Source organism: Marmota flaviventris, chromosome 1 (assembly GCF_047511675.1).
Source record: "Marmota flaviventris isolate mMarFla1 chromosome 1, mMarFla1.hap1, whole genome shotgun sequence".
NCBI lineage: Eukaryota > Metazoa > Chordata > Mammalia > Rodentia > Sciuridae > Marmota > Marmota flaviventris.
The window spans coordinates 59,382,915-59,401,057 of NC_092498.1; the positions used below are offsets into that span (position 1 = coordinate 59,382,915).

Sequence of the window (18,143 nt, forward strand, 5' to 3'; positions counted from 1 at the left end):
CCTGTAATCCCAGTGGCTCAGAAGGGTGAGGCAGGAGGATCACAAGTTCAAAGCCAGCCTCAGCACTTAGTGAGGCCCTAAGCAACTGAGCAAGACTGTGTCTCTAAATAAAATATAAAAACATGGGTGGGGATGAGGCTCAGTGGTATTGGTTCAATGCCCAGTACAAAATAAATTATGTAATTTTGTTCTTGAGGTACACATTGGCAAATGGTGTGTAGGTTTTATAATATTTTTAAAACATGATGTTGAGCAAGAGAAGCCAGATACAATAGCATATTACAGGTTTCATTTGTTTGAATAATCAGATAATTTGGATATTCCAGATTTATTTGTGATATTTTAAACTAAAAACTTTCAAGCTTTGTAAAAATAAAAATATATTTAAATGCTTTTTTAAAAATATTTATTTTTAGTTTTTGGTGGACACAACATCTTTATTTTATTTTTATGTGGTGCTGAGGGTCGAACCCAGTGCCCCACGCATGCCAGGCGAGCGCGCTACCGCTTGAGCCACATCCCCTGCCCTAAATGCTTTTTTTTAATAGTACCAATGTGATCATACAATAAAAGCCCCTTTACTGGTGTAGCCTCAGAATACCTGAGAAACTTGTTTTTCATGGGGGAGGGAAGGGAAAAGAAAACCTGAAATTACTTATTTATTTTTCCCTTCCTTACTGCAGTATTGGGGATTGAACCCATGAGTGCTCTATCACTGAGTTACATCCCCCAGCTCTTTTTATTTTTTATATTGAAACAGGGTCTTGCAAGTCTCCTGTCTCAGCCTCCCTAGTCACTGAGATTATAGGCAATGTGCCTGACTGAAATTTCAGTAAATGTATAACAGCTGTTCCCAGATTACTTTTTTTTTTTTTTCAAGTTGGCCAGTCTTTTGGCTCTCTTTACATTATTTTCTTAAATTGGGTAATATCTTCAGTCCCTCCTAGGGACAGTTTTATAAGTAGGAATGTAGAAGCCTCTAATACACATGGGTGACTAAAGATGATCAGGCAGAAAAATCAGTGTTGGAAAAAATAGTGCAGCCTAAAAAGAGACAAACTTGATCCTTTTTACAAAAAAAAAAAAAGTAAGCTATCTTTCAGACTTTATCCTGAGGTTTAAAAGAAAACCCAAGAAATGTCTGTTGTCAATGAAATACGAAGATGCTGTATTACAGTGAGGTCAGCATTGCAGAGGGAGATTAGGGAGAAATAAGTAGAGGCTGCATGAAAACTAAAAACATGAGAGCAGAATATAAAATTACAAAAAATTGCTGATGTATAATTAGAAAATACAGTAAAGCCAGGGACAACTTTAAAGAATGTTCCCAAGATTCAGATGAAAAGAATAACGAAATGCAAGATGTCCCTAAAGAAGAAATAAGAAACAACTACAAATTAGAAAGCTTAACCTGATTTTTAAAAATATGTATGGCTTGAGATTCAGAATATATAGACAAATGACTTAGGTTTCACTAATCATCACACACTTCAGAGTCAAAGGAGAACAACAGGCTGTGCTGCAGGAATCCATTTGCTGGCAAGGGGGGAAGAGCACTGCATAGTGAAACTTAAGGCTTTCACTGGCTACATGACAGGGGTCATAGCTTGTGCTCAGTATCAGCAGTTGTGGGGCACAGTGATTGTGCCCATCAGTGGTGGGATAAACATGTTTCTGAACTTTCCAGTAAAAATTGAGTCATGAGCTTCCAAACATGATAATTTGGTTATCATGAAAGTTCTGTGAACTGGGCTGGGATTGTGGCTCAGCAGTAGAGCTCTCGCCTTGCATGTGAGAGTCCCTGAATTCCATCCTCAGCACCACATAAAAATAAATAAAATAAAGGTATTGTGTCCAACTACAACTAAAAAATAAATATTTAAAAGAAAAAGTTCTGTGAACTACCTAATAACATTTAATAAATTTCTGTTCTGCTTGAACCAGCTAGAATTTTAAAATGCCTGTTTTCCAGTGCTAGTAGAGAAATGACTACCTAACTAGAAGGAAGATCTTGGACTTCAGGAAAACAAATGTATATGTCACACTTCTGAACCCTTGTAAAAATGAGTAAAAAATTTCCACACAAATGTTCATAGCAGCCTTATTCAAAATGTTCATAAATAGGAAACCACCCTAATGTTCACCAACAGGAAAATGGATAAGCAAACTGCTCTTAGAACATAGAATCCTACTCAGCGATAAAAAATAACATTACCAGTATACTCAAGAGTTTCAAAACATGGTGTTGAGCAGGAGAAGACAGACACAATAGCATACTATAGGTTTCATTTATATGAAGTTCAAGAACATATAAAAGTATGTACAGATTTAAAGTGGTTGCCTTAGTTGGTAGGGGATGGGAGTCACCTGGAAAGGGGTACAAGGAACTCTGGGTAATGGAAATGGTGTACATTTCTTTTGGTTGTAACTGTAGTTGCATGTGTATATACAGTTGTTAACTCATTAAATTGAATACTTAATATCTGAACATTTTGCTCTTAAAATGTATTTTTTTAAAATTTTATCTTAACCGGATGAATAAGATGCAAAACAAACCAGAGAAACAATCACTGGGAAATTTTAAAATATTTGGGGGCCTAGAAAAATTTAAATTGTATTTATGAATGCAAAAGTAAGATTAAGACTGTTGCCTGTCAAAACTTAAAGGAACAGCAACTAGAATTGTACCATAGCAAGTTCATTGCCTTAACCTATTATGTTACTTTCTTTAAAACAGGGGAAAAAATAAAGTAGACTTTCAATTCATTGTTTAAGAGAACAACACTAAGGAAGATGGAGGAAGGAAATAGAAGAGATAAAACAATATTCCAAAATGGGTTTTATAAAGAAGAAAAAAACAAATCAAATAGTGAAATATACAAAGGATGAAAACCATTATAGAAGATACTTTTAATTGAAACTACTCTTATATGCAGTGAATTTGAAAATTTCAGTAAAAACTGAAGAAGAAATTTTTAAAGTTACCAAAGAATTATCTTCTAAAAACCATTTTTAGGCCCAGGTAATTTTTCAGGTGAATATTTCATATGTTAAAGGAATTGAAAATGCTCATGCTGAACATAAACTGTTTTGGAACAGTTCATTTTGTTCTTCCTTTTATTTTTTTTTTTCTTTTTTCCTGTGCCAGGGGTTGAACCCAGGGCCTCACTTGTACTAAGCATGTGCTTTGCCTGTGAGCTACACCCCTAGCATGGAACAATTCATTTTGTGAAATTAATGCAGCCCAAGTATGAAAACTTAGCAAAGAGAGCTCAAAAGAAACTATGAATAAATCATATTTGTAACACCAAAAAATAAATAAGTTAAAATGTAGCAAACCTATATTTTTTGGCAGTTACCATCAAATATATTAGATAGCTATAGTCATTTTCAGGACAATCCTGGGGCAATAATGAGTAATCAAAACAAGCCCTTATAAAATTTGCTGTGATAAAGGAAACATTACAAATCAGTGGAAAAGGGAAGTATTATTGATTATATTAGGATTTTAAGAAATGACAAAATTTTAATACCTCTTTGACTATTGAATTCCAGAAAAGATTTAAGGGATTCATTGTTTTTAAATCTAAGCATAGGAAACATTTGTGATACTAGAAGAATTATAAATACTGGAAAAAGCTATAGAGGAAATGATAAGTAATTGTATAAATAAAAATGAATTTTAAAAAACGAACAACACCATTTGGGGGAAAACATTAGCAACAGATATTGAATGTAAAGAGTTGAAGCATGCACATAGGCTGAGGATTCATAGGCTGCTTGGATCAGAGCCTGACTTGGCCAGAACTTTGTGCAGGTTGCAAAGATTGTGGTTGCTTAACTTCTCTGTGTCTCATTTTTCTCATCTGTGAAATGAAGAAACAAATAATGCTTTTCTCATAGTTATTGAGATAAATAGGCCTGGCTCACAAATGCTCAATAGCTAATATCTTATTGTAAAGTGACACAAACTAAGGATAAAAACAGATAACCCTTCTATCTATAGATAGATGAAAGGTACGAACAAAAAATTTTGAGCACCAGTGATAATTTTATATCAGTGATATTTTATATCTCTAGTGATAAATTTTTTAGACCCTGTGCTAGTTAAGATTATGGTGAAAAGGATGTACACATAAAAAAATGAAATAGTTTAATTTTTGGAATGCACCTTGTTCCTACATTTTTATTCACTAATTTCACTTCTGTATAAATTTATCTTCAGAAAAAGAGTCCTAAATGTGGAAAAAATAGTAATATTCAAGATAATTCAGATTAGAAACAATTCCAATTTCCATCAGTAGAGAAGTGCTTACGTTATGACAATTCTATTTGAAATGCAGTCCTAAACAGTCACTAAAAGGGAAGTTTGAAGAGTTGACAAGAAAAATGGAAAAAGGCAAATTATATAATATTAACTTAAAACAAAAACAATATAACTTTATACATACAGTATGATCACACCTAATTTTTTCTTTTCTCTTGGTTTTTTTTTTTTTTTTTTTTTTTTTGCAGTGCTGGGGATTCAACCCAGGGCCTTGTTAATAAGCAAGGGCTCTACCACTGAACTACACCCCTCAGCACTCCTAAATTCTTTAAAGCATATCCTTAAGGGAAAAAATAACCTATGTATAAATACACAAAAACATTATATATTTGTCTTTGGGTGCTGGCACTTTGGCTGATTTCTTAAAATAATTGTTTCAGTTGCTCTTTAATTTTCACACTTAATAAGCACGCATTTCACCTTGGAAGGAAAGATTTTAAAATTAGCATTGCAATTTTGGAGATGGTCTATATTTAGCTCATCCTTATTTTTGGTTTTGATGCCTGAAGTGACAAATCTGACTCATTTTGTAGATAAAGCAATGGTCTTAAAACATCACCCAGACAAACGGAAAGCAGCGGGTGAACCAATAAAAGAAGGAGACAACGATTACTTCACTTGTATAACTAAAGGTAAGAAAATATTTTACAGTCGGAAATTTCTGAAAGTAATTTTTATTTAATAAATGCTGGGATTGGGTTTCCTATGTGTGATATAGTTCATTTACTATCGCATGATATCTTTAAATACTTTTAATTATACCAGGTTATTTTTTATTTATTTCCCCAAAGCCTCACTATACAAAGTGAGGTTCCCCCAGCCAGCAGCAGTAACACCTGGCAGCTTGTTAGAAATGCAACATCTCAGGCCCTGCAACTACTGATTAGAATCTGCATTTTAATGGATCCCCAGATGACTCTTACCTGAAGCTTATACAAGCATTGTATTTAATGATGAGACTACTAAGATCTTTTGCCTATCAGTTTCTTTGTGAGAATAAATTGTTCCTTAGATCTTTTGCTAATTTAAATTGGGGGCTGGATGTGAACTAAGTGGCAGAGCACTTACCTAGAATGTGTGAGGAGGCCCTGGGTTCCATCCCTAGCACTAGGAAAAAGTAATAATAATTAAGCTAATTATATCATTATACAATAATTATTTATTGCTAATTTACATAGCAATATGCTCATTAAGCAAGTTACCATAGGTAACCACCATTTCTAAATGTTTCCTAAATGTGATTTTATTATTTTTTATTTTTGTGGGTACCGGGGATTGAACTCAGGGGCACTTGACCACTGAGTCACATCCCAGCCCATTTTTGTGTTTTATTTAGAGACAGGGTCTCCTCGAGTTGCTTAGCACCTCACTTTTACTGAGGCTGGCTTTGAACTCAGGATCCTCCTGTCTCAGCCTCCCAAACCACTGGGATCACAGGCGTGCGCTACCACGCCCAGTGTGATTTTACATTTTGATGATACTTGTTAAATAATTATATGTGCATTTTTCAAAATTCTTCATCTTAGCCCACTCATATTACACATTACTCTAGAAACCTAAGAGCCTTCCATCTTTTACAGCCATGAGATCCATCAGTTAATTTTCTTTTCCCCCAGAGTCTTCATCATCTTTTTTCAGTTACTGTTTAAAATTTTTTTTGTCACTTTCCTATCAGAAGTACTTAAAGGAGTTGCGTCCACTCATATCCAGAAGTGCTAGAGCTGTCCTTACCTAAATTAAATCCTCCCCACCCCCCAAAATTTTAAATATGGAAATTAATAACTTAAAAGAGGGGGATATTTGTTTTCTCTTAGAAAAAAAAAGGGTAAACTTATGGTGCTATAATCTTGCTTTTTTTCCTGGGGTAAACTTAATAGTTCTATAATCTTGCTTTTTTCCCCCTCAGCTTATGAAATGTTATCTGATCCAGTGAAAAGACGAGCATTTAACAGTGTAGATCCTACTTTTGATAACTCAGTTCCTTCTAAAAGTGAAGCAAAAGATAATTTCTTTGAAGTGTTTTCTCCAGTGTTTGAAAGGAATTCCAGGTGAGTTAAAGCATTTCCACTTTTGATCATAAAAGCCTCTATTAGCTTGCTTTGTGCAGTCCTCCAGCTTTTTGCTATTTTCCCCTGATATTAGTTTTATTTATAAAATTGTTTCCATTGTCTTGTCCTCCTCATCTTTTATTGAGCCCTTCCGGTAAACTTATCTATAGATAGAATTTTCTATAGATATATATATCTATAGAAAATTCTATAGAATAGATAGATTCTCATTTATTTTGTTCTCTAAATAAAATTCTACCTTTCCATAGTGAAATTCCTTTATCGTTTATGGGATATTTTCCTTTGGCTGAAAAGTTATATCTGGCTTTATGTAATGTGATATTGAAAGTTAGGTGATAGTACTTTTTTTTTTTTTAACTTCCTCTTTATCAATGGGTACACTGTTTGGCTCATTATGAGTTAAAAAAAAGAAAGAAAAGGGCTTATGGTCCTTTTTCTTCTTCTTCTTTTTTTGGTACCAGGAGTTGAATCCAAGGGTGCTTAACTACTGAGCCACACCCACAGCACAGTCTTTTTTATTTTAATTTTGAGACCAGGTCGTCTCACTAAGTTGCTGAGGCTGGCCTCAAACTTGTGATTCTCCTGCTTCAGTCTCTATTATTGAGATGACCCCATGTGCCACCACACCTAGCTTGATCCTTTTTTTTTTTCCCCCATATAAGATTATCATAAGGCATCTCTGACAAAGGATGATTTACATTTAAGATTAAAGCATACATAATTTATTTCAGTAAAATGTTTTTTATAATAGTATGCATAGTGTCAGTATTCTATATTTTTTGTTCCCTCAAAGCCTGTTTTGGCTGTGCGTTGGATTCATCTGGAGAGCTTAAAAAAAACTTTGTACTGACTATTGCTTGCAGAGAGATGCTGATTAACGGTAGGAATTTTTAATCCTCTCTGGTGATTCTACTGTGCAGCCAAAGTTTTGAACCTTTTTTTTTGGTACTGGGAGTTGAACCAGAGGCGCTTAATCACTAAGCCACATCTCTGGCCTTTTTGAAATGTTTTATTTTGAGACAGGGTTTTGCTAAGTTGTGTAGGACCTCTCTGAATTGCTGCAGCTTGCTATGAACTTGGAATCCTCCTGCCTCAGCCTCCCATGCCGCTGAGATTAGTGGCATGCACCACTGCAACCAGCTGAACCACTTATTTAGTAGTTTGTGATGCGGCCTACTGGTTGCTCCTCTCTGTCTTCTCACATTTATTTTAAAACAGTACTGAAGGTGATATAAAGACATAGCTTTTTTTGTTTTGTTTTGTTAGTGGTACTGGAAAGATGGAACACAGGGACATTCTACCCCTAAATTACATCCCCAGCCCTTTTTATTTTTTATTTTCACTAAGTTGCTGGGGCTAGCCTCCAATCTATGAACTTCCTGTGAGCTGGGATTACAGGCATGTGCCACTGTACCTGGCTAGGATATAGTATTTTTGTGTGTAGTGATTTAATAAAATAGAAAACATGGGTCAGTAGCAGCCATAGAGTCCTTTTCAGAGGTGATGAGTGAAATGCCAAGCCTAGAAGTCTAGCTCTTAGGCACAGGTGGTGATGATAAGGGATGAAAGTTTGTTCTTTCTGTAAATATTAGCATTTATTTTAAAGGCCAGGCCTTACATTAGTGTTGCTTCTGTGCTACCTATTTAGGGGAAGGAGTAAGTGAGCTTGGGGAAAAAAGGCTAGTTGCCATTTTTTCCTAACCTGTCTGACAGCTACTATATCATTGTATCTTGGGGCTGGGAATATATCTCAGTGGTGAGTGCAAGGCCATAAATGCAGTTACCAGCACTACAACAAAATCATTAAATTTTTTTGAACTGAAGATAACCTGAAAGTTATTCCATTGTCTCTTGCCACCTTCTAATCCACCCTTCCCCTCACATTCTTCACACCTACGTTGTTTGTCATGAGACTGTTGACCTTCCAACTCTCATCTTTTAATTGCAGAGATTATAGGGGAGGGAGGTTAAAAGGGATTAGTAAAGGCCCTTGTTGTTTTTAATAAATTAGGCTATAGGTAGAACTTTTGTGCAAAATTTTTCAGTTAAATTTTTCTTTTAATATATCAGATGGTCAAATAAAAAAAATGTCCCTAAACTTGGTGATATGAATTCATCATTTGAAGATGTAGATGCATTTTATTCTTTCTGGTAAGTAAATACTTCTATGAAGTTGTCATTTTTTTAAAATATTCAATAAGTACTTGATGCTTTATAAATTAATTGAGGGATGGGTGACTTACTGAACAAAAAGCACTGTTCCAAAATGAATAAAGGTTTCACATGTTTTATATCTTCTCTATGATATTCAGGCTTTTATGAGTGTTTTACTTAGCTTGTTTTCTATTAATGAGATCTAGGTAACAAGCACACTGTAGCAGTTAAAAAATAAAATCATTTGAATTCAATGAAAATTAACACATTTTCACTTAGCAATTTTCCCATTAAAAGTGTTTGTGCATTTGAGGAAGACATTGCTTTGTGTCCAAGTTTATTGATTTTCAGTAAACAATATTTAGCCCATTTTATTGTGTATTGTGTTTCCTTATTAAATATTTAATAAATAATGGAAGCATAAATTCACTGTAGGAAAAATTATGTAAGATTTAGTTGCCAGTTCAGTTGTCTATACATTCAGAAATAAAATAACCATTACTGGAGTTACTTTAAGGCTTCACAGAAAATGAGAGTAAAGGCAGGGAAAACTTAACAAGTCCTAGGCAAGAGAGAAACAAACCTAAACCTAAGAAAGAAAAAGGACAGTGAGGTGTGACTTCTTTTTTTTTTTCCTTAACTTAAGCGTGATGAATGTATTTTCATACTAAATGTGGAGTCATTTAACACAAGATGATGACATTAAGGACTTGAGCATAGTATTGGTTTAATACCAAAGGGAGGGAAGGAACCATTCAGACTAACTTATTTACTTGCCATTACTATTTTTTAAAATTATATGTATCTAACTTAATTTTAAAAGGAATGTTATTCTGTGTTAATTTTTTTTTCTATCTATATTAGGTATAATTTTGACTCTTGGAGAGAATTTTCATATTTAGACGAAGAAGAAAAAGAAAAGGCAGAATGGTAGGTATGCACATCATTAATAAAGGAATATATTCCTTTGGTACCTGTGATAATATAAAAATAAGGTGTGTGTATATGTATATACACACACACATATACAAATATATGCATTTGTGTGTGTGTGTGTATTTTCTCTTGGTGCTGGAAATTGAAAGAAGGGCCGAGTATATGTTGCACATGTGCTTTACCACTGAGCTACATTCTCCAGTCATTATTTTCTCTGACACAGTATTTTGAAATTCCTCTATATAAATTAAACTAGATGGGGCCAAAAGAGTAACTGGTTAGGCTTAAGATTAAGAAATTGCCAAGAGGGCGGCACACACCTATAATCCCAGCAGCTCAGGAGCCTGAGGCAGGATTATCACAAATTCAAGGCCAGGCTCAGCAATTTAGGCCCTGTGCAACTTAATGAGACCCTTTCTTATCATTAAAAATATAAAAAGAGCTTGGGATGTAGCTCAGTGAGTGGTAAAATCCCTCTGGGTTTATTCCCTGATTACCCTCCTTGCCCCAAAATTGCCAAGATAACTCAATTCAGCAAATTTTTCTTTTGGTTGCTTAACCTAGGTTTTATTATACTTTTCCCAGAGTACGGAGGAAAATTCTTTTGACATGCATGTCCAAGAAAACTAACCAAAATTGATAATAAACAGAAGCACACTTCAATGTTAGTAGTGATATAGCATTGTTAATTTTGTAAGACATTATTACATATAAATTTATAAAATATTACTCTTTCCAGTCATAATTTGTTTCCAATATTTACTATTATATAGTCGTGATGAGAGAAGATGGATTGAAAAGCAGAATAGAGCAACAAGGGCACAAAGAAAAAAAGAAGAAATGAACAGAATAAGAACATTAGTTGGTAAGTATAATTAATGTTTTTATAACTGATGTTTAAAGTTCTTTAAATGTTAGAATTTAAAAGATTCACTAATTTTTTTGGGGTAGACAATGCCTATAGCTGTGATCCAAGGATAAAAAAATTTAAGGAAGAAGAAAAAGCCAAGAAAGAAGCAGAAAAGAAAGCAAAAGCAGAAGCAAAACGGAAGGAACAAGAAGCTAAAGAAAAAGTAAGGTGACATTTGATTATGTTGGACTTTAAATATTTGTTAATCATTGAAAATTAGTTAAAATAACTATTATCTGGAAGCAGGAAATTGGGTACTACTATAATTGAATCTTAACAAGTTGGTAAAATCAATAGTTAGATCTTCCTTAATAGCAAATAGTTATTGAACAAAAACATAATCTCATATAAATATTTATGTCATAAATCTGACTTTATATTACGCTGATTTCTAACATGTTTGTTTTGTTTCCTCATAAATGCTTGTAGAACTTTGGTAGCTTGCTTTCCCTCCTAATTCAACCTTCAATTTTCAATAAGTTGATGAGCCATTAATTTGTTAATTTCTAATTAAAAGATTGAATTTTAAAATCATTACAGAGCATTTTGAAATTCTAATTATCAAAACAATTTTGCTCTTCGTTTTTAAAGCAAAGACAAGCTGAATTAGAAGCGGCTCGGTTGGCTAAGGAGAAAGAAGAGGAGGAAATTAGACAGCAAGCGTTATTGGCAAAGAAGGAAAAAGATATCCAGAAAAAAGCTATTAAAAAGGAGAGGCAAAAACTTCGAAACTCATGCAAGGTATGTCAGACTGACATCAGGCACCAGTAAAGCAGGCAGCTGATTAAGCTTAAAGATTATTTCTTTTCTTATATTTTGTTTTTAGATTAATTTTTTTCTATTCTGATTCCTCATCCAAATTCAGATCTGATTTTCTCAGTGTTTTTTTAATAGTTGATTTAAACAAATTAGAATTTAAATAAGTCACTATAAAATCTTCAGTTATTGTAACTTCTAATTATATTTCTTAACACCCTCTAATTCTGTCACAACCTACCTACCATCACTTCTCCCCACCACATGGCCATGTTTGTTGGAGAAACCAAATTATTTTCTGAGAACGTGCAACAATTTGGTTTTAGCTGGTTGCTTCCTAATGAACAAAGTTAATTTTTATCTTAAAAAAAGTTTCTTTGGAAGTTAATACTTTTATCTTTATCTAAACAAAGGGATATCATTTGGGTGAGTACTGGTAGTTTTCATTCAAATACAATTTTTATTAAACATATTGATAGAAAAACCCAAATTTCTTATTGTAATTTTGTGTAAGAGATATTCTTACATTTTTAAATTGGTAAATTCAGAGAGCAAATTGTACTTTATTAAACTGTGTCAAATAAGTATATTTATGAAATTCCAAGCTACAACAGATTGCTACAAGAGAATATTCTGTACTCTACCACTGTAGTTAAATTCAAGAAATATGTAAATGCTTAATATGTATAGAAAAATCATGTTATCTTTCACATGACCATCCAGAAGGCTTTAGACACTAGTATGTTTAGTATAAAATATCCTAAACATTCAGTTAATAACACAATTGAAATTAACCAGCCCCTCAGGTTGGGGAAATAGCTCACTTGGTAGAGTGTTTGTCTTGCATGTACAAGGCCCTGGGTTCAATCCCCAGCACCACAAAAAAAAAAAAGAAAAAGAAATCAACCAACCCCATCAGTAAATTTAGAAAGAGAATTAATGAAAACACAAGTACTGGTTTGTCTATTTAGGCATTTTAGTAAACTAGGAAAATTTAGAAAAAAAATGAAGTATTCTATTCACAGTTTTCCTGGGTGGAAGATTATTTTTAGGAGAATGCAGTATATCAAAATGGTAAAGAGCATGGACTCAGGATAGGCTGTCTGGGTTTGAAGTCATTCTCCACCTATCACTTACCACCTGTGGGACCCTCTGGAGGTTACCTAAACACCTTAGTGCCTTGCTTTCCTCACCTGTTCTGTAGCTGACATAATAGTTAGTCATAGGGTTGTGAATGTTGAGTGAAATGATTCACATATAATTGGCACATTCAGCGTATGATGAGAACGTGAAAAAAAAAAAAAAAAAGACCAGATATCAACTAGAAAGTGAATAATTCTTAAGAGATTTTGCATAAGTGAGGGTACAAATTCTGATATTTAGTAACTTTGTTTTATTCTCCTTTCCAGCATGAGTTAATTTATTCAGTCATCAAGTATCTGATGAGCATTATACTGGGTACCAAGCAATTTTAATTAATGTGGGTATAATGATAACACAGTCCTTGCCTTCAAGGAATCCACTGATTCCTTGTAATAGAAAACGACAAGTAAACAAGCAATTCGAACACTTCAAGATGAGCATGAGCACTAGGATGAAAAGATACCAAAAATGTAGTCAAGGAAGGCTTTCTCTTTAGTAGCATTGAGCCAGGCAAAGCAGTGTGTACACCAGATAAAAGACTGAGGAATATTGAGTGAATTCAGATATGCAGAGATAATGAGGTTTACTGAGTGAGAAGCACCTGAATATGTAGGAGGAGCAAGGTTTGAAGGGCTGTTTAATATGTCTTGCTAAAGAGTTTAAATCTGATCCTGAGTTGGTTTTGGTTAGAGTGTTCAGAGAAGATAAGAGGCACAGAGACTAATCAGGAATTTTTGGTACATTCCAATCGGTGTGGCTTGAAATAAGGTAGAAATGGTGGGAATGGGAAAAAGTAAATGAGAAGTATTTCGGAAGTATAATAGGTTACTTACTGTTGGGACTGATTGTATATTGGGGGCAGCATGGGAGAAATAAAGTTTATAGATACCTTGGTTTCTGGCATGGTATACTGGATGAGTAGTGATAGCATCAATTGAAATAGAAGACAGAGGAGGAGGCAAATGATGAGTCCAGTTTAGGGCACATTGAAACTATTGGGACACCCAAATGAAGGGACCCTGGGCATATAGATCATATTATAGAGTTCACAAGCAGGATCAACACAGACTCATGCACATCTTGTGGCACTAGAAACCGTTCAAGTAGATTAGATCACTCTGGGAGAGAATATAGAGTAAGGAAGGTAGAAGTTGGGACCCTAGTGAACACCAGTCCTTGAGATACTGCTATAAAGGAAGAGAAACCTGAGAAGTAATCAAATCGCTAGAAGAAAAATCAGTAGTGCTTTTAGAAATATCAGCAGTAAAAGAAGTATTGAGACTTTGATGAGATCCAAATCAAATGGATCAAATGGGCAAGAAGAAGTAAGGAATAGGAGGTATGTCAGTAGCAGTTTAAACATGGAAAGTATTTTCCAGTTACTTCCTATAATCCAGTTACATTATGGTGTTCAATTCTGAGCTTAATATTTCGTTAATCATATTTTTTGATAATATCTCCTGTCCCTTAGCAGGATATATTATTATATATTTCTTTAATTTCACATTTTCAGTAGACTTCTCAGTGAAGCACATGTGGGAACAGGCAGCTGAAAAAAGGATTTTAATTTGAGTCAGCCTACACATTTCTTTAACTTTAATTGGTTCTTTGAGGTCCACTTATAACTTGATAACATTCAGAAGGTATTGTTCACCATCTCCTTTTCTGTTTTACTCCCCTGCCTACACTTGGCATAATGCCTTTTATTGTAAGCTAATAATAATGGAGACCACTGGACAGTATGCTGGGAATATAGTCAGTAATGGGCACAAGGACATTGTATACATCTACATGAAGAACCTCCTGAAAAGTTTATGCTTATCATCATATTTATGTTGTATTTGCATCAGTGTTATATCAGTAGATAGAAAATAAAAATGTTTGTGTTTGTGTTTTTAGACCTGGAATCACTTTTCAGACAATGAGGCAGAACGGGTTAAAATGATGGAAGAAGTGGAAAAACTTTGTGATCGCCTTGAACTAGCAAGGTATATGTATGGAACAACTATTGAAGTCTTTTTTGGGACTTAAAGTTTCTTTTTTGTATGTGGTGCTAGAGAATTGAACCTAGAGCTTCATGCATCACATGTTCTACCACTGAGCTATACCCACAAGTCCTCATTCCTTTTTTCTTTAGCTTACAGTGCTTGAATGAAACACTCACAACATCTACAAAAGAAGTAGGAAAGGCTGCTCTGGAAAAACAGGTAATAGAAGAACATGTAATTTCTACTTATATTTAGCATTTAATTATTTTACCTCACCCTTCTTCACCTAATACTAGGTTACTAAGGGTAAAGAATATCTGATTTCTCTTTGTCTCCCAACTTTGTTTTGTTTATATAAAGTGCTGTTGTTGATTTAAATTGGATTTAGTATGTTTTTCATACTAAATGAAATAGTAAAATGTTAGATTTGTGGTATCTAGCACATTAATCACTAGTTTTTTTTTTGTTTGTTTGTTTTTGATACTGAGTATTGAACCCCAGGGATGCTTCACCACTGAGCTACATTCCCAGTCCTTTTTATTTTTTTATTTGGAGACAGGGTCTCAATAAGTTTCCTCAAACTTGTGATCCTCTTGCCTCAGCTTTCCAAATTTGCTGGAATTACAGGCATGTGCCACCATGTCTAATGCTTTAATCACCAGTTTTTATAAAATAATGTTAAAAAAGTAAATTTTTAATTTCCCTGAATATTTTCAGAGGATAACATTTAGAACCAAAAGATTTTTGTTTTGTCTAGTATATCTTTCATTTTATAGATGAAGAATCAGGCCTAGAAGTTAAATTCAGTTCAACAAGTATTAGTATTCTATAGATAAAGCGTATGCCTAGGCATTCTTGGAGAAACACCTAATGCTACTGCTGCCACAAAGGGATTCAGAAAGTTATTCTGAAAGTAAAGCCTCAAGGATCAAAATATGGAGGACCTATGCTAAATGTCAGAGAGAAGGGGCAAGTCCACATCTGAATAGTCAGAGTCTCAGTGAAAGGTCTGAACCAGCCTTGGAGGAAGGACAGTGCTAAAATGGAAGGTTGAGAAACAGCATAAATTGTAAAATAGAGGTAAGAGTAGAAAGTTAAGAGGAGTGGAAAATGAGGTTGGTTATGAAGAGAAGAGCCATAACTTTCTGTTTAATATTGTGACCAGTTTCTGTTACTGCAAAACCTTTGAATTGCAGAAGATTCAACTTTGTACTAATTATTTGGCATTTATGGGTAGGATGCGTCGGGTACATAGAAAATAACTAGTTTTAATTATATCAGTAAGGATCTGTACTATGAAAGATGAGAAACAGGAAAAGCTTTTCAAAATTAGAATTACAGGGACTTCATGACTGGTTTTAAGGATTGAATGAGAGAACTGAATTAAAGATGGCTTCATGATAGCTGCCAACAAAAGTCTCATGCATGTTTTGTAAAGGAACACCTGTGGAGGAATACCTGTGAGGAAGTGCACAAAGAACAGACAGAGACACAAAAAGTAAAGCAGTTAGACAGGATGGAGTGGATAGGAGTGAAATGAAATGGTGAAGAAGAAATGCAGAAGTGAAGTGTCCACTCCTTCCTGCCTGGGAGTTTATTAACTCAAAGAACACATACCTCCCATTACCATGACTATATTCTAATTAGTATTTCTTTAACCAAAGTGCTAGCTAACTGAGATAAGGTCCAGGTTAATACAAACACAGAGCCCAATCTCTCCAAGGACATTGCTAAGGAAACCAGATAGTGCCTGCATAGTTGTCTTATTACCTCAGAGGGAAGAGGCTCCTGGGAATCAGGGTGCCAATTACTCCCTGGGAGTTTGCTCACCAGGGGAACACTTCCCTGGCTGTTTGCAGGGTCAGAATACCTACAACATTTGAAGGTAGACTAGAAGGTACAAAGGATAGAACTTCAAGGTAAAACGGGACATGTTCCTCTGTTTATCTTTTTGTGACAGATAAGTGGTATTATTTGCTAAGAGTGTATATGAGCTTAAAGAGAGGTTCATTATGGCCTTGTGTATGATAATCTAGTGACCGTCAACTTGACAAAGTTGTGTCTAAAGCATAAAGAAATCTCATGACGTGAGTATTGGGCAGGTCAGTCTTTGGGTGGCTGTTGGTTCTTCAAGCAGACCTATGCAGCCTGGAAGCCAGAGTGAAAAGCTGATACCAGTTTGGCCTGGGAGGAGTATAGTGTCAAAATGAGGATGACAAGAGAATTGAGTAAAATTTAGAGTTAAGGATCACAAAGTCCCAGCCAGAAAGGGTGTGTAGAGTACAGGATGCTTTAAGTCCCTGACTCATCTATAATATTTGTGTAGATAGAAGAAATAAATGAACAAATTAGAAAAGAAAAAGAGGAAGCTGAGGCTCGTATGCGACAAGCATCGAAAAATGCAGAGAAATCAACTGGTGGAGGTGGAAGTAGCAGTAAAAATTGGTCAGAAGATGATCTGCAATTGCTAATTAAAGCTGTGAATCTCTTCCCTGCTGGAACAAATTCAAGGTATTTGTTTTCATGAAATTTTTCTTCAACACATACTGGAGCCCAGAGATAGTGTCAAAAATCCAAATTGCAGCAATGATTATAGCATTAATTTGCAGGGGTAAGCCTGAGTCTGTAAAAACCGCCTTCTATTAAATTCTGTTTAACAATGCATTTTTAACCTTATTAGTCTTATCCATTACACCAGCACATACATACAGCAAGGTGCTTTATCAGTTAGTTGCTCCCCACCACAAACCAGAGCTTATTTTTGATTCTAGGTTGAGCACTCAAAGAAGCATTAGAGACCCAGCCTCTCTTGTTATATAAAAATGGAAACTAAGGCTGTTTTCAGTGATCTCTCCTTTTCTTAAGAAGTATGTCTTAAGTTGGCAGTATACATAAACGTGTGGTTTTATTTTTGTTGGTTTATACACAGAATCATAAAGTTTTAGCACACTTAAAATCAAGATTATAGATAGTTGATTTCAACATGTGAAAAACAAGAACTATATAGTCCAGGCAGTAGTAAGGTTGAGTAATAAATTAGACCACCAATGTATAGCAATAAAAACGTAATGGTATCTGTTTTGGTTTTTTCTTAATATTACTAAATTCTTATGTTGATTGTTGTAGATGGGAAGTTATTGCTAATTATATGAACATACATTCCTCTTCTGGCATCAAAAGAACTGCCAAAGATGTTATTGGCAAAGCAAAGAGTCTTCAGAAACTTGGTGAGTGACAGTTTTGAGAAATCAGTTTGGTACCTTGAATACATTGTTTTTAAGTAATTTTTTGTAATTTAATTAAAAACTAAATGATGGGGTTGGGGCTGTAGCTCAGTGGTAGAGGGCTTGTCTAGCATGCATGAGGCACTGGGTTCGATCCTCAGCACCACATAAAAAATAAAGGCATTCTATCCATCTACAACTACAAAAAAATTTTTTTTGAGATGTTTTGTTAATGTTACGACATTTTTTTTTTCATTCCTCAGACCCTCATCAAAAAGATGACATAAACAAAAAAGCTTTTGATAAATTTAAAAAAGAACATGGAGTGGTACCTCAAGCAGATAATGCAACACCTTCAGAACGATTTGAAGGTAAGTTCTTTTTAGAAGTAGAAAATGCTAGCCAAGATTCCAGGCTATTTAAGGACTTACAGAACCTGGGGTCTGTGTTCAGAATGATTGGAAAATAAAATGTTTGACAGGAAGATGTAAAGCAAGCATTTTTAGACAGTTGCATTATTTACTTCTGCTGACCATTAATAGTTGAGAAATGCAGTTCTTCCCATTCAGAAGCCATAGAGGAGGGGCTATCCTTGTTCACCAGATACTACAAATGACTGTTGGGTATTATCGGAGC

General features: G+C 34.6%; 1 protein-coding gene across 5 annotated transcripts in view; it reads left to right on the forward strand.

Moving 5' to 3' along the window:
• The window catches only part of Dnajc2 (DnaJ heat shock protein family (Hsp40) member C2), a 30,625-nt gene that overhangs the window by 9,464 nt on the left and 3,018 nt on the right, over window positions 1–18,143 (forward strand). For 4 of the 5 annotated variants that reach the window (XM_071613321.1, XM_027926388.3, XM_071613317.1 and 1 more), the window contains 12 exons: window positions 4,861–4,959; window positions 6,234–6,375; window positions 8,467–8,547; window positions 9,415–9,480; window positions 10,260–10,351; window positions 10,438–10,559; window positions 10,988–11,137; window positions 14,195–14,283; window positions 14,433–14,502; window positions 16,610–16,794; window positions 17,410–17,510; window positions 17,771–17,878. In XM_071613321.1, coding sequence (XP_071469422.1) covers window positions 4,861–4,959; window positions 6,234–6,375; window positions 8,467–8,547; window positions 9,415–9,480; window positions 10,260–10,351; window positions 10,438–10,559; window positions 10,988–11,137; window positions 14,195–14,283; window positions 14,433–14,502; window positions 16,610–16,794; window positions 17,410–17,510; window positions 17,771–17,878 — 1,305 coding nt within the window. Of the gene's footprint in view, window positions 1–2,737; window positions 3,023–4,860; window positions 4,960–6,233; window positions 6,376–8,466; window positions 8,548–9,414; window positions 9,481–10,259; window positions 10,352–10,437; window positions 10,560–10,987; window positions 11,138–14,194; window positions 14,284–14,432; window positions 14,503–16,609; window positions 16,795–17,409; window positions 17,511–17,770; window positions 17,879–18,143 lie in introns of all 5 variants that reach the window. The other variant, XM_071613327.1, reaches the window with a different exon arrangement.